The sequence below is a fragment of the Euprymna scolopes genome, chromosome 40 (genome assembly GCF_053919585.1).
Source record: "Euprymna scolopes isolate OS-2025 chromosome 40, ASM5391958v1, whole genome shotgun sequence".
NCBI lineage: Eukaryota > Metazoa > Mollusca > Cephalopoda > Sepiida > Sepiolidae > Euprymna > Euprymna scolopes.
This window is the reverse complement of record NC_136521.1, coordinates 2,561,768-2,589,204: the sequence shown is the minus strand read 5'-3', so window position 1 is coordinate 2,589,204 and position 27,437 is coordinate 2,561,768. Positions and strand designations below refer to the sequence as shown.

Here is a 27,437-nt window from a genome sequence, read left to right as displayed (position 1 = left end):
ATGGAGTGTTGTTGTCACATTTGGGCTGGTGCATCGTCTACTATGCTTTCTCTCCTAGACAAGGTTCAAAAGAGAGTCGCCAATCAGATAGGTCCTGAACTGTCATCTAAGCTTCAGTCTGTTCTACAAGTACGTTAACGGTGCTTGCTCTGACGAAATACAAACACTTGTACCCCCTCGACGTAAATACCCTCGACAAACCCGACAAGAAGCTAAATCCCACCCCTTGACAGTAGAGATCCCTAGATGTAAGAGAGCCTTCTAATCCAGTAATTTCTTCCCCAGAACTGCTAGACTTTGGAATTTCCATTACGGATCCCTGCTTCCTCAACTGAAATTACATACAGAAGTTCGAGTGTAACGTGAACTGACATCTTGCTGCCCAACTCCCTACATAGTACCGCTGTAGGTTAGGTCCCTGTAAGTAGCCCCCTACATCAATAAAAATCAAGCATCAGTTTAGCATAGCACGAGATTGAAGGAAGGCGGGGAGTCTGTGAGGGATAAGTGTGGGAGGAGTAAGGAATTTAGAACACTAGAATTGATAATCTAAATAAACATTTTTCATGGCTAACGATCGTCGTGTGTCTATAGAAACAATAATTGAACAGTTTGATATCAGTGTGGGAACTGTGCACACAATTATTTATGAGGAACTGAAGATGCGGAGGATTTGCGTGAATGTTCCTTTCCACAACTCCATGCTTGTTACAGGCTATTTGACCAAGATTGGCTTCAAAACAGTTTCTTACCCTCCCTACTGCCCTGATCTTGCCTCCTGTGATTTTTTAATATTCCTTAAGCTCAAGGATAACCTTACACGCTGCCTTTATGAGACAATTGAGGAGATGAAAGAGGCTGTGACGAGAGTCATTGACGCGCTCCCACGCAAGAGGACTTCCATGGGCCTTCCAGAAGTTGTTTGAACGATACAAGTGCATTGCAGCCTAAGGAGATTACTTCGAAATGGACTAGATGTTCGTGTGTCTACTATCAATAAAAGTGCCCATATGAAAAAAAGGCTTGGAAAATTATTTAAAGCACCTCGTAAGTTACACATGGCACATTTCGTAAGATTCCGTGACATGGTGGATAGAGTACTCGGTAACATTCAGCCGTATGTTGCGATCTTTTTGAGACTGAATCTACAATGTGAGTGCCATTCGCAATAAAATTGCGAATTTTGGAGAACATCTAGGTGGCTATGTCTGAGGGAACGGAACATTGTATCTTCGTGGATTTAATAAAGAGGTCCGTTCGAATTGTGACGGACATTCCCGAATTTGACAAAAAGATTCCCGAATTTCACAGAAGGATTCCTGAGTTTGATAAGAAAGTAAGATTAAAAATAACTCTAACGATCAGAACAGTAGTCCGAAGATGCAATTGCCTCCGTTTCGTGTTAAGAGACAATGGATACCCCTGTAATGGTAGCTGCGCGTGTATTTTTGAGGCAAGAATTTGGCAATCCCTAACACACCTCTCCCGAATCGACATGGCTTGAGTCCTGTGGCAAGGATATGGTGCTAGAAAACTGAGAACAGTGCCGAAATAAGCCGAGAGCAGATGGAGCATCTGAAACTCCCAAATGGTCACCCATTTTAGTATTGACCAGGTTGAACGTTACTTAACTCTGTGATCTAACGGGAACCGGTGTGTCAACGTGAATTATGCCGTATTATTCCGAAGAATTAAAATAATAATAAGAAAATATGCTGTCAACAATCTTGAGCTTCTTCAGCGTAGTTACAATTAAACAAGTTCTACACTTCTTGGCCTTTTAGTCAAGATCAAAGTGTAGTATCTGTTCCGGCAGATACTGCACTTCAGATAATTTGTACCAGTCAATGGAGGGGAAACCCTCTATACTGGGACAATTATTATTTTTGGTAACCAGAGTGACCCCTTTTAGGGGAGCTGGTTTTTACCTCACATTAAAAACGGCCTTGTGCCTAATTTGCTCAGTGGGGGAGCAAATAAATACCATCTGTTCCGGCAGATGCTGCACTTAAGATGATTTGTACCAGCCAATGGAGGGGAAACCCTCTGTACTGGGACAATTATTATTTTTGGTAACCAGAGTGACCCCTTTTAGGGGAGCTGGTTTTTACCTCACATTAAAAACGGCCTTGTGCCTAATTTGCTCAGTGGGGGAGCAAATAAATACCATCTGTTCCGGCAGATGCTGCACTTAAGATAATTTGTACCAGTCAATGGAGGGGAAACCCTCTATACTGGGACAATTATTATTTTTGGTAACCAGAGTGCCCCCTTTTTGCCTACTTTTAGGGGAGCTGGTTTTTACCTCACATTAAAAACGGCCTTGTGCCTAATTTGCTCAGTGGGGGAGCAAATAAATACCATCTGTTCCGGCAGATGCTGCACTTAAGATAATTTGTACCAGTCAATGGAGGGGAAACCCTCTATACTGGGACAATTATTATTTTTGGTAACCAGAGTGACCCCTTTTAGGGGAGCTGGTTTTTACCTCACATTAAAAACGGCCTTGTGCCTAATTTGCTCAGTGGGGGAGCGAATAAACACCATCTGTTCCGGCAGATACTGCTAGCTATGATTAGCTATGACTAGCAAAGACCAGATGTGGGGGCAACTCCACATGCCTGACCTTTAACCAGCTCCCATTTCCCACCTCTCGGGAGCTGGTCCCCTTTTTCCCTTCCCCCTCCCTTCACTCCTCACATTAAAAATCGGCCTTGTGCCTAATTTGCTCGGTGGGGGAGCAAATAAATACCATCTGTTCCGGCAGATGCTGCAAGCTATGACTAGCTATGACTAGCTATGACTAGCAAAGACCAGATGTGGGGGCAACCCCACATGCCTGACCTTTAACCAGCTCCCATTTCCCACCTCTCGGGAGCTGGTCCCCTTTTTCCCTTCCCCCTCCCTTCACTCCTCACATTAAAAATTGGCCTTGTGCCTAATTTGCTCGGTGGGGGAGCAAATAAATACCATCTGTTCCGGCAGATGCTGCACTTAAGATAATTTGTACCAGTCAATGGAGGGGAAACCCTCTATACTGGGACAATTATTATTTTTGGTAACCAGAGTGCCCCCTTTTTGCCTACTTTAAGGGGAGCTGGTTTTTACCTCACATTAAAAACGGCCTTGTGCCTAATTTGCTCTGTGGGGGAGAAAATAAACACCATCTGTTCCGGCAGATACTGCAAGCAAAGACCAGATGTGGGGGCAACCCCACATACCTGACCTTTAACCAGCTCCCATTTCCCACCTCTCGGGAGCTGGTGCCCTTTTCCCCTTCCCCTCCCTTCACTCCTCACATTAAAAATCGGCCTTGTGCCTAATTTGCTCGGTGGGGGGCAAATAAATACCATCTGTTCCGGCAGATACTGCAAGCTATGACTAGCTATGACTAGTAAAGACCAGATGTGGAGGCAACCCCACATGCCTGACCTTTAACCAGCTCCCATTTCCCACCTCTCGGGAGCTGGTCCCCTTTTTCCCTTCCCCCTCCCTTCACTCCTCACATTAAAAATCGGCCTTGTGCCTAATTTGCTCGGTGGGGGAGCAAATAAATACCATCTGTTCCGGCAGATACTGCAAGCTATGACTAGCTAGGACTAGCTATGACTAGCAAAGACCAGATGTGGGGGCAACCCCACATGCCTGACCTTTAACCAGCTCCCATTTCCCACCTCTCGGGAGTTGGTCCCCTTTTTCCCTTCCCCCTCCCTTCACTCCTCACATTAAAAATCGGCCTTGTGCCTAATTTGCTCGGTGGGGGAGCAAATAAATACCATCTGTTCCGGCAGATACGGCAAGCAAAGACCATATGTGGGGGCGACCCCACATATAAGACCTTGGTCAATGTAGGGGTAACCCTTCATACCAATTGTCACTATCCAGCTCCCCTACTCCCCGGGGAGTTTGTCCCCATTTCCCCTTCACTCCTCACATTAAAAATCGGCCTTGTGCCTAATTTGCTCGGTGGGGGAGCAAATAAATACCATCTGTTCCGGCAGATGCTGCAAGCTATGACTCGCTATGACTAGCAAAGACCAGATGTGGGGGCAACCCCACATGACTGACCATTAACCAGCTCCCATTTCCAACCTCTCGGGAGCTGGTCCCCTTTTTCCCTTCCCCCTCCCTTCGCTCCTCACATTAAAAATCGGCCTTGTGCCTAATTTGCTCGGTGGGGGAGCAAATAAATACCATCTGTTCCGGCAGATGCTGCAAGATATGACTAGCAAAGACCAGATGTGGGGGCAACCCCACATGCCTGACCTTTAACCAGCTCCCATTTCCCACCTCTCAGGAGCTGGTCCCCTTTTTCCCTTCCCCCTCCCTTCACTCCTCACATTAAAAATTGGCCTTGTTCCTAATTTTCTCGGTGGGGGAGCAAATAAATACCATCTGTTCCGGCAGATACTGTAAGCTAGGACTAGCTATAACTAGCAAAGACCAGATGTGGGGGCAACCCCACATGCCTGACCTTTAACCAGCTCCCACTTCCCACCTCTCGGGAGCCGGTCCCCTTTTTTCCTTCCCGCTCCCTTCACTCCTCACATTAAATATCGGCCTTGTGCCATATTTGCTCGGTGGGGGAGCAAATAAATACCATCTGTTCCGGCAGATACTGCAAGCTATGACTAGCTATGTCTAGCTATGACTAGCAAAGACCAGATGTGGGGGCAACCCCACATGCCTGACCTTTAACCAGCTCCCATTTCCCACCTCTCGGGAGCTAGTTCCCCTTTTTCCCTTCCCCCTCCCTTCACTCCTCACATTAAAAATTGGCCTTGTGCCTAATTTGCTCGGTGGGGGAGCAAATAAATACCATCTGTTCCGGCAGATACTGCAAGCTATGACTAGCTATGTCTAGCTATGACTAGCAAAGACCAGATGTGGGGGCAACCCCACATGCCTGACCATTAACCAGCTCCCATTTCCCACCTCTCGGGAGCTGGTCCCCTTTTTCCCTTCCCCTCCCTTCACTCCTCACATTAAAAATCGGCCTTGTGCCTAATTTGCTCGGTGGGGGGGGGCAAATAAATACCATCTGTTCCGGCAGATACTGCAAGCTATGACTAGCTATGACTTGCAAAGACCAGATGTGGGGGCAACCCCACATGCCTGACCTGTAACCAGCTCCCATTTCCCACCTCTCGGGAGCTGGTCCCCTTTTTCCCTTCCCCCTCCCTTCACTCCTCACATTAAAAATTGGCCTTGTACCTAATTTGCTCGGTGGGGGAGCAAATAAATACCATCTGTTCTTCAGATGCTGCACTTCCATTTCTTGTTCTCTTTCGTTGGAGGAGAAATCCTTCACGACTGAGACAATTTTTATTTTTGCACCTTTTCTCCACGTTAAAAATCGACCCTGGTGTCTAACTCTTTCCAGTGGGGAGGCATAGTAAATAGGTAAAATTTAACAAGTTAAATGAATGAACATTTGAGTATAGTAGTTGCTTAAAAATTGGATTGACAACCGACAACTTGTAAGAATTGTCAAGAACTACTAATTGGCTTTTAGACATCATCGACGCTGTATTGAGAATGGTTGATCATGATTAAGGGCTATGACAACAGCCTAATATTTTCATTGTTTTTACTCTCGAGTGTGTACCCGTTGAAAGCTTATATGCTTTTATATAGAGTGATGTGGTTTTCAGTTGATTAACTTTGTCTTTGTCTCGAGAGTCAAAACAATGGTAAGAATAATCTATTGTCATAGCCTAATAATAATAGATCAAATCTTGAATTCCACATCAAATTGAAAAAAAAAACCTCAATAATATTTTTATTTGAAATAGAAAAATGTTTATTCAAACATGGGAAACCGCTCATACAATAAAACGTTTCTCTTTCTTTCCAAATAAGAATTCATCCAGGTTTAGAAATAATGTTCATGCAAATGTTTATATATTCAATCCATTTCGGCTTCATATTCAAGGGTCGCATAAATACATCTACCAGTTTGTGTTGCAGCGGCTCTTGATGTAATTGGCGATCTTGGGGTGGGCGGCCACGCGAGTTCTGAGGGCGATCAACTTGGGGTACTTGCTGAACATGGATTGGTTCTCCATGTAGGGTCCTTCCAGGCAAGAATAGCACATCATATCACAGAACATCATCTGAAGATTAGACAGACATTTTAGTGTATATAATAACATGAAGATTATGAATGTACGTATATTTATATAAAGGTTATATTTAACACACACTTACGGCGATTGATAAAGAGAAATTAGGTGAACAGTAAAAGGATTGAATATTAATGTAAAAAAATAGAACACATGACGAAGTACTTGCACTTTTATTCCCTCGACGTACATATCCCGAGCAAAATCTCACCCCTTCACTGTTCAGATCCATTAATAACAGAAAGCTTTCTACACTTATACAGATTGGTCGCTAGAAAAGCTAGAAATTTGTCAAACAACGATTTATTTTTACAAAGAATAATTTTTAAAAAGTTTTTCAAATAAAAATTTAATATTATACTCGTAGATACTCTAAATTTGGCCCGTTCACTTCACTGCAGCGTATTAACCTAGAAATCCAAGCTCGACAACAAAAGAACCAATCAAAAAATAGCAATCACGCGTTTTATTCATGATCTAAGCTAACCTTCAAATTTCCCGCTTTTCTAGCAACCATCCTCTTGTTTCTTCCTTCGAACAGCTAAATTTTTATATTCTTTTCCTGCCACGTACTTCCCTGACTGTACTGATAGCAGAAATTTTAATGTAACATACACCAACATCTTGTTGTTCTTTCTTAAGCATGATCCCATGAACAAAGCTTCTTTCTTAGAACTGCACGCCTGTGGAACTCTGTTCCGTCTGCCTGCTTCCCTCCTGACTGCAGCTTGGATGTCTTCAGGTCCAGCGTAGGAAGGTTCCTGGTGGGCCGCCCCCTTGAGTGGACACTTTAAATATACGCACTAACGTACTGTACTTACAATAACCCTTATCCCTGAGTGGCTTCCGGGCCTTGATAAGTGGTGACCACCTTGTAAAAAAAAAAAGATCCCAAATAGTAGCCCGTTACGCCTAAGTGGAAATATGTCTTGTTAGGAGCGAAGGTCAGTATCAAAAGCAAGAAATGAATTTTTAAGGTTAAAATTGAAGTTAGAATTTCGGCTGACGTGTAAAAGAAGTTACGTTAGAAGAGGAAGTACAAAAGAAAAAAATCGAAATCTAGACAATAATATTAAGATAATGGGCATAGTTTTGTTTCAACATGATACAACATAGAAGTACATTATTAAATTAATAAAATTCGAATGCGAGAATATTTTTTGGACAGAAACCGCGTTTAGCCGACGATGAATTACGCAAACAGTCGAAAAAGGCCGAATCAAAACAAACCGGTGTCAACATCGAAACAAGCCGGATTTGTGTAATATTAAAATATTTTAATTTTTATAACAACGCAAAAAGATTGTTTTTTTACAGGATTTATTTTCTACGTGCGGAGTTTGAACCTACAGTCGACGTCATGCAAAAAAACAACAACAAAAAAGAACAAAACAAAACAAAAAAGAGACTATCTACTTACAGTAGAAATTTCACGGTCCGTTGTTCTATTGTTGTTAAGCGACAAAAATATGACTTTACCGATGATAGATAAATGAAAATAATGGTTTGGATGATCGATTATCGGTAATTATCGAGGGCATTCTTAGACAAAACTTAACTAAGATCACCCCCAGGCTTATACATTAAAGTTATGTAAATTTTGAAGAAAATCTGTTTAGCCGAATAAGGAATGAAATCACACGCCAACGCAGACATAGTTGCATTTTTATAATTGTAGAGATGATGTAATTTCAAAATATATGTTTTGTTATGGAGCTATATTTTCAAAAAAAGATTGCGTGAAGGAAAATACAATTTGACGAGAAGAAAAGGAATAACCTGAGAGTAAAAAAAAAAGTAGAAAAGATTGAAAAAAAGAAAAAAAGGGAGAAAGAAATATAGAAAAACAAGAAGAAAGGAAGAAAGAAAAGAAAAAAATTAAACAGGAAACAAGACAGGAAAAAGAAAGACAGTGCATAGTGTGAAAGAAATTAGAAACAATAAAAAAGAAAGAAAAAAAGGACAGAAAGAAATAAAATAAAGAAAAAGAAATAACTTCAAGTTTATAAATATTTAAACAATATTGCAAAAATGTGTACAGACCTGGTCACCCATGAAGAATTGATTTCCGCCATTGCGGGTGATGAGGGTTTTCTCCAAGAAAGGAAGAACTCGGTTGCATGTGTTCATGTATCGCCATTGCATGTAGTTCTGGAAGTTATAAGGGAAAATAAAAACAGATTCAAATAAATAAAATCGGTGTATCAACAATAAACGAAGTTAAAATTCTCAAAGGAAAAGTGTGCTTAAATCTCGGAGATTTAGAAACTTAACAAAAATCATTATTTTTTTTATTCCATTTTCACCCGAAACAAGGCACAGTGCCACTTTTATCTAGGGGGCTACTACGAGGAGATAAGTTACAAGGATACTATGTAGGGAGTTGTGCAGCAAGATTTGTGTTCACATTACACTGGAACTTCAGCAAGTCAATACAGTTGGGAAAATAGAAACTCGGAAGGTTCCATAGTTTAGCAGTCCTGGGAAATAAACTATTAGATTAAAAGACATTCTTACGTCTAGGGATCTCTACTGTGTAGGGGTGTGATTGGCTGTTTGTCGGGGGCATTAACGTGGAGAAGGTACAAGGGCTTGTAGTTCGTTGGAGCATCAGATATTAAAATACTTGTAGAACAGGCAGAGGGATGAAATATTTCATTCATGGGGCAGAGGTTCAAGCTTAGCTGACAGTTTGAGCCCTATTAGGTTGGTGACTCTCTTTTGAATCCTGTCTAGGAGCGAAAGGCTAGTAGCAGATTCACCAGCTCAAATGTGACAATTCTATGCATGGGCGAATGGTGGCTTTGTAGAAGTACAGGATACTTTCAGGCATAAGTAACTTTCTAGCAGGGTATAGAGAGCCCACCTTCTTCGGGGCGACCCTCAATGCTTTCAATATATCTGTTCCAACTCATGTGAATAAGCTGAGGATTTTAAAAGTGATGCTTTCAGGTAATATATCTTTAGCCATAGCCATTCGTGGTTGAAAAGGTTTTTGTAAGTATTGAAGGAAGCAAGCTTAGTCTTGGCAGCATTGAATGTTACCCTATTTCACTACAGATTGGAGTTCTTCCTCTAGTATTTTTGCCATTGCCTTAGACATGTGTTCATTAGTTTTCCGCTCGTGCCTGTTATAGAGAGTGGAGCCATCAGCAAATATACCTATATCAGAGACAATTTAGTAGTGAGGTCATTTATGAATATTAGGAATAATAAAGGCCCAAGGGCAGACCACTGAGATACACATGCATTTATATAATATGATTTAGATGTACAAACGTCGAGGACAACCTGGATTCTTCTCTTATTTAAGGGTTTAATTATGTTAAGCATTCGTCCAATGATACCGTATGATCTGATTTTTCTGAGAAGATCATCGTGCCTGTCAAAAGCCTTAGATATATCTTGGGTCACCGCTCTACACTCCCCCGCTTTGTTCAGTGCATCGTATATTCTAGTCGACCAACAGATCAAGCTGTTGCTAAAATAATTTAAAATCTCTCCGCAGTTGCCTTCAGTTTTTATAAGAATTTTAACGCTCAGAAAATTTAATAAAATACGTATTCAGTTTTTATTTCAGTTGTTATAAGCAAATGTAGTGTATATGGTTTTGATGAGATCTTTCGTGTATGAGTTGGGGGCTATTTTGGCAATAATTGGGACCCATACATGGTTTTCAAACACTAAAAAAAACTATTTTAGACATTTTGCTTTCCTCACAAAATCAAATTAAAGGATATTTACATCAAATTTAGCGTCCATCATATCGCCACTTCCTTTGGTTGGACTGTTCATACCACTTCCGCCGGTTGGAGAATTCATACCACTTCCGGGTCTGCTTCCGTTCATGCTAGTCTGAATTAGGGCAAAATTTAAATAATTTCATAAACAATTTGTTTATACTTTACAAATAGACAATTAATGACATTTGAAAATTAAGTAAATGAGGGATTCATTACTTGCCAAAAGAGGGAACCTCTGGTATTTTTGTTCTGTAGGCATTTCTTGGTGAGGAAAAACTACACATAAACCAATAGTTGAAAAAAATGCTCTCCTATGATCGAACATTACTGTTCTTAACTTTGATCTTAAGGCGAAGAGCCTTTTGCCAGTCCCAAGTTATTTGAATTCATATTTGGAAGCATTACATACATTATAAATTTAGGCAGTCACGCCAAAGCTTTAATTATTTTAAGTCTATTTATTTGGAAAGCATCAGAAGAAAAACCCACAGGACGTCACGGATAAATTCACTTGATTTAATACGCTCGCTTCTCTTAAGCAAACTTTATCTCTATGAGACGAGGTCGTTTCCAAGTACCATCAACGGTTAAAACACCAACCACTGGCTGGCACTAAGGCGTCCAGAACTGGAAAGAATAAGGTAACCAGAAAACGAAAGTTGTTGGAGTCATGACGTCAATTTCTCATTGCATGATGGTTAACTCGCTTCGCTCTTCTTACATTATGTAACAAGGGCGTCGTGTTAGTTATTAAAGGAGTTTATACGATTTCAAAACCAAACAAAACAAAAAAAAAACGGTGAAACAAAATAGAACTAAAAGTACGTTCGAGCAACGCCGAGTAGATAAAGATACGTAAATATCACAAACTCACCCTGAAACGTCCGTTCTTATCGTGGAAGTACCTCATGTAATCGTGCATGATTTCATAGAAGCAATCAGCGATGTAGTCACACCTCAACATGTCCAGGTTGCTTTTGCCGTAGAAACCTATTAAAAAAAGCAATGTGATATTTATATTTTATCAATATTTATCTATAAAAATATTGATTGGATTGAAAAAAAAAATTGAATTGGTTTCCGCTCGACAAGAGTGTTTTTTTTTTTCTTTTAAAGTAATCACATCGTTAAGTTTATTTTATTACAAACTGAAATTACACAAGTAAATTTCTAAATAGATTATTGAAGGGGGAATAACTCAAATTATCTTGCATCATATATTATCTACCTTTGATATATTTTTTTAAAAATTAATATTAAATGAGCTGAACAATTCAATTTTAATTGTTTCTTTGTTATTAGAAATTCCAAAATCGAAAGATTGAATTACAAGTAAAAAAAAAAATTATATCTACTTAATTGCCATTTCGCAGTAATGAACATATCCAACAATTACGAAAAATAATGAGGCAGAAAATTAATTATTAATTAAAGCAAAAATCGAAAACTGAGTTTTGGTGAATTGGTCTATAATTTCAGAAAATATGAATACAAATTTACTTGAGAACATTTAGATTATAAATAAAGAATGTATATAAAATATTTGCAGTCCATAAAGATTATATATATATATATATGTATATATATATATATATATATATATATATATATATATATATATATATATACTAGCAAAGTAGCCGTCGTTGACTGGGTTCAAAAACAGCCAACAGAAAATGGGCTCTGATTTATGAAAGTATGATAGGTTACGAAAACGAAGGGTTGTAAAGAGATAGCTTCGAATTTGGGAGTATCAAAACCAAAGCAAAATATGATGAAAATAAAAATAAAATAGATAAACCCCATACTTTATTATACCATACCTGTTCACACTGAAACACTTATCACAATATTCTGTGGATCTATATTAAACTTTGTTAAACTTGTTAAACTTTGTGACATATTTCCATTCTATGAAGGTCAGGTGCGGACGAACAGCCCATAATTTTATTACACCATATTTCTTCAAACTGAAACATAATTATCAAAGTATACTTATGCAGATAGATATGAAAAGTCTTTATTAAAGTTTGTGCCTATTTCCATTCGATGGAGGCCAGGCGGGAAAGCAGACCCCACAATTGTATTATACTATCCCTATTTAAGTTAAAACATACTTATCAAAATAATATTATGTACATCTATATCAAAAACACGTGTAAACGTTTTATTTTTAATTTTTTAATTTTTTATTTCCATACTTTGTGGACCAGGTGCGAACGCAGACCCCACAATTTTAATGAACCACCGTTCTACCAGATAAAACATACCCATTCCTGTGTCTCGATACATCTTCGATCATTATATGTTATCAGTTTTTTAAAATAGTCAACCATACAGGAACCTCTTCGTGACCAGACACACACACATACACAGACGTTCAGCTTTATATTATATTATATTATATATATATATATATATATATATATATATATATATATATATATATATATATATATAAATCCAGGCTCAGGATATTCAAACGTATGGACTAATGAACTCAACGAGGTTGTTAGATAGTGCTCAATAACACGAGCAAAATATTTTTTTTTTTATTAGAATATAAACAGTTACATTTGGTCGCTACACACAGTCATTGGTTTGAATCAATGAGACTTTAACACGCAACTCTGAAACATCTGACCCAAAAGAAAAAACAACATATTTTTTTCTTTTTCCCGTAGCGTCAGATCGTTCAGGGTCGCCTGATGAAGTCTACTGAAACAGAGGGCTGATCGGTGCGACCAAATGTAACTGTATATGGTCTAATAAATAATATATATATATATACACATATATATGTATATATGCTGGGGTACGTGTTTGGGTGCTTATGTACATATGGCAGAAAGAGGTGCTTTATATGTATATATATACATATATATATGTGTGTGTGTGCATGTGTTTATACATATGTGCATATATTTATATATGTGTATTTATATATATTAACATTTATAATCTCACTTTATTTTACCTATAATGATTATGCTTCGAGAAGGTTTTTAAAATAGTTCTGTTAACGTACCGAATTCTCGGGCCAAGTATCTGGCAATGGCCATTGTTTCGGGCATTTTGTTACCGCCGTCCATCTCCAAGACAGGAACGCACATGCTGGGCATATCTGGCAAAAAAATAATAAACGTATATACATTAATATTAATAATAGAAGAGACGTTGCGAGTTTTTGTTTTATCGTTATTTCTATGGCAGGTGCTCGTCTTAGCTCCAATCTCTGGTCCTCCCTCGCCAATCTTTCACGATAAACACCCGTCTAGCTGAAACCACTGTAAACAATTTTCCCCACTCTTTATCTCTGCCTAAATCAAAACATAGATTCCATGAAAATAGCTTCTTTCTCAGAAGTACAGGACTGTGGAACTGTCTTCCGTTTGCCTGTTTCTCACCTGCCTACAACTTGGATGTCTTCAAGTTCAACATAAACAAATGGCTGATGAAACGCCCCCTTAAGTAAGACACGATATCAAATCTCCAATACTAACGATTACTACGATAGTATCGCATTGATTACTGTACACGCAATAACCCTTATCCCTTAGTGACTTCCGGGCCTTGATAAGCGGTGATCTCCATGTAAAAAAGAAAGTGTAACTGAATTGTTTGAGTGAATGAATTGACAAAAGTAAAAATAGAAAAAAGTTTTTAGAAACTAGAAATAATTGTAAGATTGAAAAAGGAGCAGGCAATAGAAGTATATATGGAAATAACGAATTGTAGAAAATATTAATTCTTAATGTTTATAACCATCATAACTGTTTAACGAATAATAAACAATCAATACTTTTCCAATATCCAATAACCGCAATGAGCGCTTTAACGGCAACTATTAAAAAAAAATAATAATTTGCCTGTACGGCGATTCGTCTCCAATTCTAAGATACCGGAAACATCTTCATCCTATATATCTCTTTCTGAACAAAAGCCATGCTCGTAGTTCTAAAAATCACTATTTCTCATGTCTGTGATATCATAAAAATTAAATATCTTCAAGGCGTATTGGCCAACTCTCATCCCTGCCATACTCATTAAGAAACTATCAGGAACTGTAGAAATTCCACATTGGACACATTTATGCGTAATATATTGATGTTGGCATTCTGTGGATGTTTCGCGTAAATGAAGACGCCCTGTAGTTCTTTTGTTAAAACTCCAAAAAGTATTTAACTAAGCTAGCAGGTTCGCCCGGCGTAGCCCGGTCGTAAAGTACGCTTAAATATGATATTTTAATTCTTACAGATTTCGTATACATTATTATAGGAGTAATGCTCTATCGGGCTTTATATATTATAAATTTACAAATTCAAAAAATGAAAAAAAAATATATGCATATAACTTGGGTGCATTAGCTTAAATCGAAACAGAAACCAAAACTTCTGATATATATATATATATATATATATATATATATATATATATACTAGCAGGGGTGCCCGGCGTTGCTCGGGTGTTTGGAGGTGTCTGCTGTGCAAAAAAAGCAAAAAAACAAAAAAAATGGGTAATTTTTTAAAACTTTGACCCCTATTATGACCCCTTAAAATTTATAGTTTCGGGCTCAAATCACTTTATTAAGTTAGATCCAGGTTCAAGGCACCTATATCTAAAATTTCAAGTGTCTAGACCCAAAATTGTCAGAGGAGTTTGGTAGAGTTCTTAAAGGTCAAATCGTTGAAATTTGACCCCTTAACAGCCAAATTTCTGGCTGACACCCGTCACATCGATTTTTCCAAATCTCAGTACCCGGTATTTCAAATTTCGAGTATATAGACTAAAAATTGACAGATTTATTGCGTAGGGAAATGTACACAGACAGACAGACACACAGACACACAGACAGACAGACAGACACGTTCACTTTTATAGATATAATAGATATATAACTTGAGTTCTTTCAGTTATAATCAAAACCGAAACTAAAGTTATGAAGAATTCTTGATACAATTACTTATAAAAAAAAAATAGATTACTGGAATGCCATCAGCTATATCGAAACTGAAACCACAACTTATGAAAAATTCTTGATAAAATTCTGTATAAAAATAATAGATGACATAAGCGCCATCAGCTATAAACGAAACCGAAACCAAAACTTATGAATAATTCTTGGTAAAATTATTTATAAAAAAGACAGATGACTTTCATTATAAGAAATGGAAGTCATAATAATTAAACAGTCACTCGGAAAAAAAAGATGTTAGTTTGACACACACAATAACATACACGATATCTTATTAATATATAGATAATCTGCTGAGCTATTCTTTTTCCATCTTTAAACAACATCAGCAAATGGGCAGCTTTTCTGACAAATAAGCCCGTTGTAACATAATTGATGAATTGTGACGAAAGAACTGACCCGCTCAACGATAACCCCATCGGTCACCTCCCTATCTTCGTTGAGGATTTTGTCAACCAAAAACAAGTCAACCATCTAAATCCTAAACTTCTTTATGAATAACATCATAGATTAAGGCAAACCCATTGTACTGTGGATATCTTAACTGCCCTCTGAACGCATATACAATGAACTGAATAGAGGAAGGTAGATGTATAACTCTTGTTTTTTTTAATTACATTTTCAACTCAAACAAGGCATATTGCCACTTTGGTGTAGGGGGCTACTATCAGGGGCAGCAACTACTGGGGCACTATGTTGGAATTTGGGCAGCAAGATGTCGATTCACGTTACACTTGAACTTCTGCATGTCAGTACAATTAAGGAAGCAGGAACTACTGGTGTAGAAAGAAAGGAAGCAGAAACTAATGGAGTAGAAATACCTTTTACATCTAGGGATCTCTACTGTGTGGGGGTGGGATTTAGCTGCCTGTCGGGTTTGTCGATGGTGTCTACGTCGTGAGGGCATAAGTGTCTGCAGTTCGTCAGGCATTCACCATTAAAATACTTGTAGAACAGGCAGAGGGATGCAACGTTTCGTCGATGGGACAGCGGCTGAAGCTTAGATGCCAGTTCAGGGCCTATCAGATTGGCGACTCTCTTTTTAACCTTGTCTAGGAGCGAGAGACTAGTAGCAGATGCACCAGCCCAAATGTGACAACAATAATCCATACATGGGCGAATGGCGGCCTTATAGAGGTACAGGATATTTCCTAAGCTTATGGCATGGTCTGGCATTAAGTGCTTATCATGAAAATAAAATTCTATGGTATACTCAACAGAATTAGATCTTTCCTGACGAATAATACACGTTTTCGATGGGGGTATCACTGAGCATAATATTAATATAGGTGTGCGCCAGGGTTCTATCATTGGACTTTTAATATTCGTGATATTCATAAATAGCTCACTGAGAAAATTGTTTCTGAGATGGGGATAATTGCCGATGGCATCACGCTAAATAACAGGATGGGAAAACAAATGAACACATGTCAAAGGCAATAAGAGAAACCTTAGAAAACAAGCTCCGGTCTGTAGGTGAACGGGGTTTTATATGGATGGTAATATTTAGTATTATTAAGACTAAGATTATTTGTATTTTAAAGTTATAAAAACTCTTAACAAACGATTTTCATGACAAATAAAACCTCAGCTGAGAGCCAATCTTACAGACTTACAGAATTTGATCCGAATCTTTGGGATTTTCCGAAATTATGGTTCGATCTGAAGAGACATTGCGAGCCCGACTATGCTCTGTCGTTATTTTCATAGCAAGTGTTCGTCTGAGCTCCAATGTATGATCCCCCTTTTCAAACTTTTACAAAAAACACTCGTCTATCTTCAGCACCTACCAACATTTCTCCTGTTCTCTATCGTAGCCTACATATAAATGCAAATTTCATGAATAAAGCGTTTTCCTAGAACTGTCCTGCTACGGAACTCTCTTCCGCTGGTTTGCTTTCTAACTGACTGCAATATGGTCGTGATCAAGTCCAATGCAAACAAGTTCTTGCTTGGCGGCCCCTAAATAACGCATTTAAAACTCATTTCTATCACGAATTATTAATACAGCTTTGTCTTAGTAACTACCGCACACTCATATCCTCGAGTGCCTTTCCGGGCTTCATAAATGTTGAGTTCAATGTAAAAATACATTATTATTAAAAATAAATAGTTTATTTACTTGGTATACTATTCATAACTAAATATATTAAGAATTTCGTTTTAATCTGCGTTAAACAGGAACAAAAAGGCTTTTAATAGCAATGCAAGTACGACGAAGGACCCAAGATTATATAGATATAGAATAGATGGATGAGAAAAAACAATGAGATTGTATATATTAACCAAATTGTGAACAAACAAACATACAAGCAGACACATAGGCAAACGACTTTCTTATAATAGAATGAAAGGTTAGATCAAGAAAAGAATATGAAATATAAATACCATTCCTGTATTTGTCCCATTCGTTGAACTCGAACCTCGAATGTTTTTAACTCTTTTTCAAGATGTCTTTTAACATGTTTTATTAATCATTTGTTCATATATATATATATATATATATATATATATACAAAATTGTAAACAAACATGCACACATACATACAAACATGCACACAGACAGAGGACTTTTTTTATAATAGATATATGATCGAGAGGTTCTTGTACAGTTTAATCAAGATATTAAAAATGAAAATATCGACAAAAAGTTATATTGTACGCATTCGTTTGGGCTGAAAATCTCCGAGAAAAATCACTTAATTTTACCGAGCAGTTATTATTTTTTTTTTTTTACAGCGGATAAACACGTTTTTATGAGAGCGTAATGAAGGTAACCATCTTTTAATTTTTTGAACCTGCCACGGGGAGATAACTCAGTTTAATGTGCCTCCCCATCTTGAATACTAGCTTCTTTTCCCAAAAATCGAAACATGACTACCTTTTGCTCGGTATCATAACAAATTGTTTTTTTGGCTGTAAAAATAAAAAGAAAAAAAAAACTACTTGATCAAACCAAGTAGAATTTTTTTCTTGGGGGAACTTCATTCCATAAAGTGTACGTATAGTATAACCTTTTTTCAATATTTACAGTTTTTAATGTCTTGATTAAACTGTACAAGTACAACTCGAGAAAATAAAATGAAATATAAATACCATTCCTGTATTTGTCCCATTCGTTGAACTCGAACCTCTTGTCCATGTATTTGACGCTAGCAGCGGCGAACATCATACGAAGGATCTCGGCACGTCCGCGACCATTGAAGTAATACAGAGTGTAGGAAGGCATCGTGGATGAGTTGGTTTGTTCGGTTGTCTTAGAACAGGAAAAGTTTGCAGCGTGTTGCTCGACTCGAAGACGCGACTGGGTACCGACTGCACAAAGGCTCCGAGTTTTATACTCCAAATCTGAGTCATATATTTTAAAACTTGCGCACCAAACTTGCGGTTGGCAGGTGCCCAGTCTAAGGACAATAATTTAATTTAACCGTGCACCGACACATAACTGTATTACGTTCTTTGTTGCAGAGTGAGTGCAGCATAGAGTAATTATTTCACTGACGCAATTCAGCTTCAAAAAACAATGCATTTCTCGCTTGGCAATGATGCATCTCATTAATTCTGCAATTTAGACTCTTTCTACAAATCGTTAGTAACGGCGACAATAAAATCCGTCTAGTCAGACAAAACCTAAAAAGCACTTTGTATGCATATATTTGTATGTGTGTTTATGTTAGTTTGTTCCCTATGGACTCCGAAACGGCCAGCTGATGTTTTTGAAACTTCACAAAAAGCAACTTCACGCGTCTGGAAGTCTTCTTAGATTATGTTTGTATCGGAATACCTTCGATAAGTATCAAAATTGATATTCGAAAAATCCGATTAAAGTGCGATTTAGATCAAAGTTTACACCAGTATACAGCCTAACATTATAGGTGATTTGAGAAAAAAAATTCACTGCACAAGCAGAAATACGCAACGTATAAAATCAACAGGGGTTCTTTGTTAAAACAGAGCGCGTTCGAAATGCATGTTTCTGTTTAGAGCACAACTGCTCAATGATAATTGGACTTTGCCTTTTAAAATTAAATTCAAGCTTTTATATAAAAAAAATCAAATAAAAAGGAGGTTATCTACACTACAATGTACACTACAATGTCTTGTGAACTGAGTTACTGCGGGGAGCTATGTGAAGCACTTTACAGATGAACCGCGGTGTATCCCCGACTAGAGCAGGCAATCAATCGATTTGGGTTAAAAAGTGACTACTTCGCCAATTTCCATGACAATAAAAATATTGGAAATGTGAAACATTTGTTGATCATCATTCGATCCCGGGAAACATCAGGTATCTCGGGAAGCGACTTATTACTTTTTTTTAAAAATCATATGATTCTTTTGTCTTTTTTTAAATTTTTAATAGGATCATAATCACGTTAACACACCTGAGCAATACATTATGGGTGACCAATTTAGGAATTCAAGGCGCGGTATATAGGAGGACGTCGACAGCTCCTTGCAAGTGTTACAATCCTCATTGTCAAAAAATCGTCACGTTGGTTAAATTAATTAATTAATTTACTTTATGTATTTTAATTTTTTCTTTATTGAAATTATTTTACCATAAATGTTTTCTGTCATGATGGTTTCTTTGTTTTCCCTAGACCTTTAAAATTTAATCCGTGTTGATCCGTGTTTTCCCTAGCCCTTTCAAATTTGATCCGTGTTGATCCGTGTTTTCCCTAGCCCTTTAAAATTTGATCCGTGTTCGGTATATTCCGGCGGTTTACGTAATCTGCTGGAATAAGGCGACGCAACATTGACGGAAAAAACGGGTAATTCTCTGCGTTCTATGTTTTATCTCATATAGATGCTCCATAAAAATAACGTACAATAAGTATGCATCGCTCGTGTTCGCATACATGTCTGGCTTAGTTTAGACCTTCGGCACTTTATTACTTACGACTTATTACTTTTTTTTCAATCATATGATTCTTTTGTCTTTTTTTTAAATTTGTAATAGAATCATAATCACGTTAACACACCGTTTCTCGTTAGACCACAGGTTAATAAAGTTTGAGTTTGAGCAATACCAGATGTGTGACCAATTTAGGAATTCAAGGCGCGGTATGTAGGAGGACGTCGACAGCTCCTTACAAGAGTTACAATACTCCTTGTCAAAAAATAGTTACGTTGGTTAAATTAATTAATTAATTTACTTTATGTATTTTTATTTTTTCTTTATTGAAATTATTTTACGATAAATGTTTTCTGTCATGATGGTTTCTTTGTTTTCCCTAGATCTTTAAAATTTGATCCGTGTTCGGTATATTCCGGCGGTTTACGTAAGCTGCTGGAATATGGCGACGCAACGTTGACGGAAAAACGGGTAATTCTCTGCGTTCTATGTTTTATCTCATATAGATGCTCCATAAAAATCACGGACAATAATTATGCATCGCTCGTGTTCGCATACATGTCTGGCTTAGTTTAGACCTGCGGCACTTTAGAACAGATGTGTTGAAAAAAGTATTCGTGGATTTTGCTGTATTCAGTTTCCTTTCTATGAATTCCATTCTCCCAACTCCATTTACAGAAAAGCAGTCCCAAATATTCACACTTACCCTCAATATTTTACAGTCGAAATGGCATTAGATAGTTAAAATGCCAGTCTTTTTTCATACATACATGGGTACGCATATTTCTTCCAAATGCCTATTTTTTGTTTCATGTGAGCAAATAACGTTGTTTCAGAACTCCCCTGATTCACATAGATATTTATAATCAATTTTTTAACGATCTTTCAAATGTCTAGGACTCAAGAATTGAGTCTTGTTGGGTGACCTAGAATACATGTTTGTAGGATGCAATGATTTATTGTTTGTATCCTTGCTTACTTCAATAACTTGTTCCTGCAAATCAAATCTTATTGGTATATGAAAATTTACTGGATTTCACGAACTCAGTATATTGCATACAATCATATATATATATATATATATATATATATATATATATATATATATATATATATATATATATATATATATATAAGTTATGGGAGTTTTGTTTTCTTTTTTTTTACCCGATAGCAGCGTTTACTGTAATTTGACATTTGAAATAAAATATGTGTGGAATATGTTTAAAACCAAATTATCACGCGAAATTATTTAAATAAACAATGTTTTTGTTTTAATCTATATTTCGGGGTAAATCCTCCTCGTAAGTCTTTTGTATATTTCTTTCTCTTTTTCCTCGCCACAACGTTAATTCGCTTCAAACGTATTCCATACGTATTTTATTAAAAATTCAAATTTAAATCAACGCTTTTATTACGGATAACAGAAAAAGTAAAAAAAAAAATATATATATATCCTGATTTTGTGCAGTCAGGGCGCATTCATTCGCCATTTCAAAAACAGCACTAATTAATTAATAATATCACGGGGATTATTCATTCAACTTTCTTCAACTAAACATCAATGTATATGGAATTAAACGTTTATTAAATAAAGATGATACATCAGTTAAGTGTTTATGGTAAATAAAACTCTCTATACCGTGTTATATATATATATATATATATATATATATATGTATATATGGATATCAATATATATGTATATATATACACATATATATATATATATGTCTCTGTACATATATATATGTATATATATATGTGTATATTTATATGTATATATATCTGTGCGTATATATATATGTATATATATATGTATATATATGTATATATGTGTGTATATATGTGTGTATGTATATGTATATATATGTGTGCATATATATGGAGATAATTATATTTTCGTGTTCTTATTTTATTGATATTTTTTTCTCTCTCTTTCTCTCTCTCTCTATATATATACGTATATAGAAAGAGGGAGAGAGGGGGAGACAGAGAGAAAATATCGATAAAATAAGAGAGAGAGTGACAGAGTGAGTGAGAGAGAGAGAGAGATAAATGACACAGCAAAGAATGTATTTATTTTTCAAATGCGTATAATTTTTATTTCCTTTCAGTTTTGAAAAATGTAATAAGAATTTAAAATAGAAGCATAAGTTTCTATTGCTCTGATCATCAGAGTTGCCTTCGTTTTCTACCAGGTCGATTTGCAACGGGCCTTAAGATACGCAGCGATTTTAGGGTGGGCTGCAACACGGGTCCTCAAAGCCATAATCTTGGGAAACTTAGAGAACATAGCCTGATTCTCCATGAAAGGGCTCTCCAGGCAACAATAGCACATCATATCGCACCACATCACCTTTACAAAAAAAATAAATAAACAAAAATAAAACAAAAAAAGAAAGCATGTCTATGCTAGCAAATATAAAATTCTGAAAATAATGTAATTTTTTTCATAATAAAAAAGACATATTATAACTAGGGCTATGACAAGAGAATATTTTTATCATTTTTTTGACGTTCGAATGCATATCCGACAGAATTAAAAGAATATGCGGTTGTCCTAGCCCTAATTATAACATCACATGATATCATAAAACACATATAGTATTATATATATATATATATATATATATATATATATATATATATATATATATATATAAATAGATAGATAGATAGATAGATAGATGTTATATACGTCCAAATTAAAAAGGGCGACTTTCTAAGTAAATTAAAAAAATAATAATAAATAAATAAATAAAATAAATGAGCTCCGAGGCGGAGCCAATATTAATCGTTTGTATCGCTTGAAAAATAACAACAATAACAAAATCTAAATTTATAAAAATAAACAGTATAATTAATCTAGGGATTGTGGTCTAACGGTTAAGGCACCGGACTGTGGTAAACATGGTCTGAGCTTCGATCCCTAGAAACAGTTAAACTACGCTGATGAGAGGTAATGACCTTGAAACACGCGTGTACGTAGGTTACTGTTTTAAAAAAAATGATAAATAAATAAAAATGTTATATACGTCCAAATTAAAAAGGGCGACTTTCTAAGTAAATAAAAAAATAAAAAATAAAAATAAATAAAATAAAAAATAAATAAATGAGCTCCGAGGCGGAGCCAATATTAATCGTATGTATCGCTTGAAAAATAACAACAATAACAAAATCTATATAAATAGATAGATATATATATATAGATAGATAGATAGATGTTGTTTTGTTTTGGTTTTAGCGATATGTTTTTTGAATGAATTCAATCATTTACGAAAGTGCATTTTTACCTAAATGCGTGTTGGGAATAAGTTTTCCTTTTAACCAACTGTGTACCGCCATAATGGTAATATAAAATAAAAATAAAAAAATAAAATATAAAAATAATTATAATAGACTAAAAATTTATTAAAAGAGTTATTACGTAGGGAAATGTATATAGATAGATAGATAGATAGATAGATAAAACAAAAATATATACGTATACATAAATATATATGGAAACAATATTGTGTGTCCTGTAAACTTTTTTACGCTAATATTATGCAAGTATAAATCATGTAGAATAACTGCATGAATATAATGACACGTAATAGTTAACTAAAGATGATCATCCCATGAGAAAACCGAAAAAAACAAATAGGGAATTAATTAAAATAAATGTTTAAAAGAATATGCAAATTAGCTACATCTTTTGCTAGTGAATGCAATTCCATGACCCATATATAAGAAAATTGTATTTTCTTTTTTCAATAAATAGAAAAGAGGGGGTTTAATATGAATATCATTCCACATAAAGGAAACACGAATTAATAGGAGTATTAGCATGATTGCCCGGCGTTGCCCGGGTATTTGGAGGTGTATTTTAAGCAAAACAATAGCGGTCAATTTTTTAAACTTTGACCCCTATTATGACCCCTTAAAATTTATTGTTTTAGACTCCAATCAAGTTAATAAGTTAGATCCATGTTCAAGGAACCAATATAAAAAATTTCAAGTGTCTAGACCCAACAGTGTCGGAGGAGTTTGGTAGAGTTCTCAAAAGTCAAATCGTAGAACTTTTACCCTTTAATCGCCAGATTTCTAGCCGAAAACCGATCACATCGATTTTTCCAAATCGCAGTACCCTGTATATCAAATTTCGAGTCTGTAGACTAAAATTTGACAGAGTTATATCGTAGGGAAATGTACACACACAGACACACAGACAGACAGACACTTTCATTTTTATAGATAGATTTCGAATGTCTCAGTGCTTCACAAAGTCTGCTATGCCTACATGCTTGTTTGGTGCAGCCTCGCTTCCCGGCTTCCTGGAGCATGTCTGCGCACCTTGTATATATTGGTGACAAAATCCAATCTCCATGCTCTAATTTATTTTTTACCAGTCAGTTTCGATGACGTAGGCGATTAAACAACACGTCTCCTTTGCCTGACCTCCGGTCACCTTTTCAACTGTGGCGTGAAAAGTGTCACTTATTTATTTTTTTTCTAAATTCTTATTTTTATAGCAATTTACAGCTTAATCTATAAATATATCACTTAACTATTTACCTAATAAACTTCCAGCTAAACTTATTTGACCAAAACAATATTTCGATTGTTAGCTTAACAAGGACACTGCTGTTGCCCACTTATCGCTAGATAGATAGATAGATAGATAGATAGATAGATAGATAGATAGACACATAGATAGATAGATAGATAGAAACATAGATAGATAGATAGATAGATAGATAGATCAATAATGGCTAATAAACATTGTTAACTCTGCTATTATCTAACATTAAGTTTAAGAAAAATGTTTTGTTCATGGAGTCTCTGTTTAGGTATAGGCACAGATAAAGAGTGGGGGAGATTACTGATAGCGCTTTCAGCTCGACGAGTGTCTTTCGAGAAAGTTTGGCGAGTAAGGACTACAGATTGCATGGAAGGGAAAAGGGTATCCTCACTTGGCTACGAAGTCTATTTTGAATTCTCAAGGCAGAATATGGTTTTTCTATCAGCTCCTGCCCAGATGTAGCAACAGTACTCGTACTTGGCTCTTATACAGGTAGATAATTGCATGTGCAGTGAGATTTCTATTGGGGTTGTAGAATAATCCCACCATTGTTTGTGATCCACTGGTTTTTTTCTAACTCTAAAGAAAATAAACTGTTGTTATTTTAAAGTAGTTTAAAGAAGAATTCTTCTGTTGCAGCAGAAATCTGACGAGAGATACCCTTATTCTCTTCTATGGAGTTTTTTTTTTATTTTTCATAGAAGCGAAATCGCTACGTTTTGTACTCTAAAGTTATTTGCTATGGTAAGTACTCGACTGAGCTCCAATCTATACTCTATGTACTAGGTGTCTTCAAGAAGTTTCTATACATTTTTCATATCCGTACTTTAATTGAGAGTACACACATAAACTCTATCCCCCACTCCGAGGTACTCTGCCCCGGCTGCAATGCATTTGTAATACCTTTTCAACAGCTTCTGTAAAGCCCCATGGAAGTCCCCTTTTGTGAGCGTGTCAATCACCCTCATCACAGTCATTTTCATCTCCTGAATTGTTTCACATCGACAACCTCTAAGATTTTCCTTGAGCTTAAGGAATAACCAAAAGTCACAGGGAATTATTTAGAGGATTATTTAGAGATTGAGGCACTCCCTTGATGCCCATCTTGGTCAAATAGTCTTTGACAAGGATGGAGTTCTGGACTAGTACATTAGGACAAACTTTGCGCAAATCTTCCGCATTAAAAGTTCTCAGGAATAAGTGTGTATACAGTCCCCACACTAACATAAAAATGTGCACTTATTGTCTCTATAGACACACGAAGCTCCTTATGATTGTAGTGGTGTTGTTTTTCAAGTTCAATTATAATAAATTTATATTGAGCCATCTTGAATATCTAATTACTGCCCAGCTTTAAGTATTTAAAAAAAATTTTCGCCATCTTCCTGACAAAGTACTTAATTATCATCGAGTTTTCAATTGGCCTGGATAAATAATGATCTGAAGTAATATAAACAGAGCAATATATTTTTAATTGTTGGAAAATGAATTACTTACATGTTCACCCATAAAGAAAAGTTTCCCGCCATGATGCATGTCCAATGTTCTCTCGAGGAAAGGCAGCACCCTGTGGCAAGTGTTCATGTACCTCCATTGCATGTAAGTCTGAAACATAAAAAGTAAGCATAAAAGTGCCAAACGCATAATGTTACATCACGTGTTAGAATGCAGTGACACGTTAATGGCCGGAAGTGAAATCTGCTGCAAGTCGACGAGATCACGTGATTTCCGGTCAGAGATTGCTGATCTCAAAGATGACTAGATTTCAAGGAGGAAAGACGTGTCCGTCTTGCTGTCTTACTAGACCAGACGCACAATTTTACTAGATAATCGTAAAATAAATCGTCTATTTCATTTTGTGACTGCGCTTCCTTTAAATAATTTTATAACACACATCGGCGCCCGAGTGGTTTTATTTGTTTGGCAATCATCATAGAAAAAAGAGGAAGCTATCTACTAAAATAGGTGGAAGAAAATGAAATATGGTTTGATAACTTTTGACAATTTTTTATTTTGGCAGTGATTATATATATATTTCTTTTTGGCGTCAAGAGGTTCCAGGTCGCCTGATAAAGTCTCTTTGACTGAAACAGATGGCTATTTGTAGCGACCATATGTAACTGTTTACCCCAAATAATAAAACAATATTTTGCGCTTTTTATTGAGCACTATTCAACAACCTCGTTGTCTTCATTAGTTCTGACTTTTGAACACCTCAAACCTGATTATATATATATATATATATATATATATATATATATATATATATATACAGAAAGAGATATATATAGAGAGAGGGATATATGACTACTTCATTTAATCACATAAATTAATATATGAAAATATAATTTTATGCGTAAATTTTCAGTATTTAATTCAAGAGTGCTCAATACATAAGTATAGCTTGGTAATAAGTTATATAAATATATATGGCAATTAAACTACACAGAATATTCCGCATTTCATTCGCATGAGAATTCGTCAGGCTTATTCACAGATTTGTGGTTGACACGCGTTTTTATATACGCACATGCTATTGAAATTTTAGTTAGCCAATCAGTTTCCTAGTTTCCACCGCGCCTATCCTAATCAGTCAATGGGAGTGTATTTTCAGGACCTAAGGAGAGTTGACCTTCGGTTCATTCCTAAGGACAACTGACCTTAGGTTCACTCCTTCCTTTGTGTGTGTTTTTCATGGGAATAGTATATATCTAAGTGAGCTGGCCTATTGTTGTAAAATTTCTTTATTGTTTTTTTTTTAATATTAAGTTTCATAATCCATTCCAAGTGTAAAAGCAATGTGTTAATGAAAAAAGAATTATCCGGGGACAGACTGTTTTCATCACTGTCGCTCTGAACCCTATCTGACCTTAATTGAAATGAATGGTTCTTGTATAGAGGAAGCACCATATCTTGACAAACTTCATGGACGGAGCTGCACTCCTGATCTGAAATGGAACACATACATCATATCTGTTGGCAAGATCACTGGAAATATTGTTAGCTCATTCTACCGTACCATTAGCTTTCTCACTGCCGAATCAGTTCTCTATCAAAGGTAAGAACCAAGTACGTCCTAAAAATAAGTACTGTTGCTGTATCTGGAATGAAGAAGATCGTTGGTCCCTGTCCTAATTAGTAGAGTTCAAAACTGGTTTTCAGGTTATGC

General features: G+C 36.2%; 2 protein-coding genes across 2 annotated transcripts in view; both read right to left on the bottom strand.

Moving 5' to 3' along the window:
- Positions 1-5,944: 5,944 nt before the first annotated feature.
- LOC145265690 (S-crystallin SL20-1-like) lies at positions 5,945-18,208 on the bottom strand. The gene is made up of 6 exons (XM_080121749.1): positions 17,940-18,208; positions 12,897-12,992; positions 10,743-10,858; positions 9,870-9,980; positions 8,169-8,276; positions 5,945-6,116 (listed from the first exon to the last, which is right to left on the bottom strand). Exons 1-6 carry the CDS (start codon positions 18,070-18,072, stop codon positions 5,952-5,954), a joined length of 729 nt encoding a protein of 242 aa, XP_079977875.1. The 5' UTR covers positions 18,073-18,208; the 3' UTR covers positions 5,945-5,951.
- A 3,578-nt stretch (positions 18,209-21,786) lies between these two features.
- Positions 21,787-27,437, bottom strand: part of LOC145265689 (S-crystallin SL20-1-like) — a 34,291-nt gene continuing 28,640 nt past the window's right edge. The window contains exons 6-7 of the mRNA XM_080121748.1: positions 25,766-25,873; positions 21,787-22,060 (exon numbers count right to left, since the gene is read on the bottom strand). Of these exons, the coding sequence (XP_079977874.1) occupies positions 21,896-22,060; positions 25,766-25,873 (273 nt within the window). The 3' untranslated portion in view covers positions 21,787-21,895. The remainder of the gene's footprint in view (positions 22,061-25,765; positions 25,874-27,437) is intronic.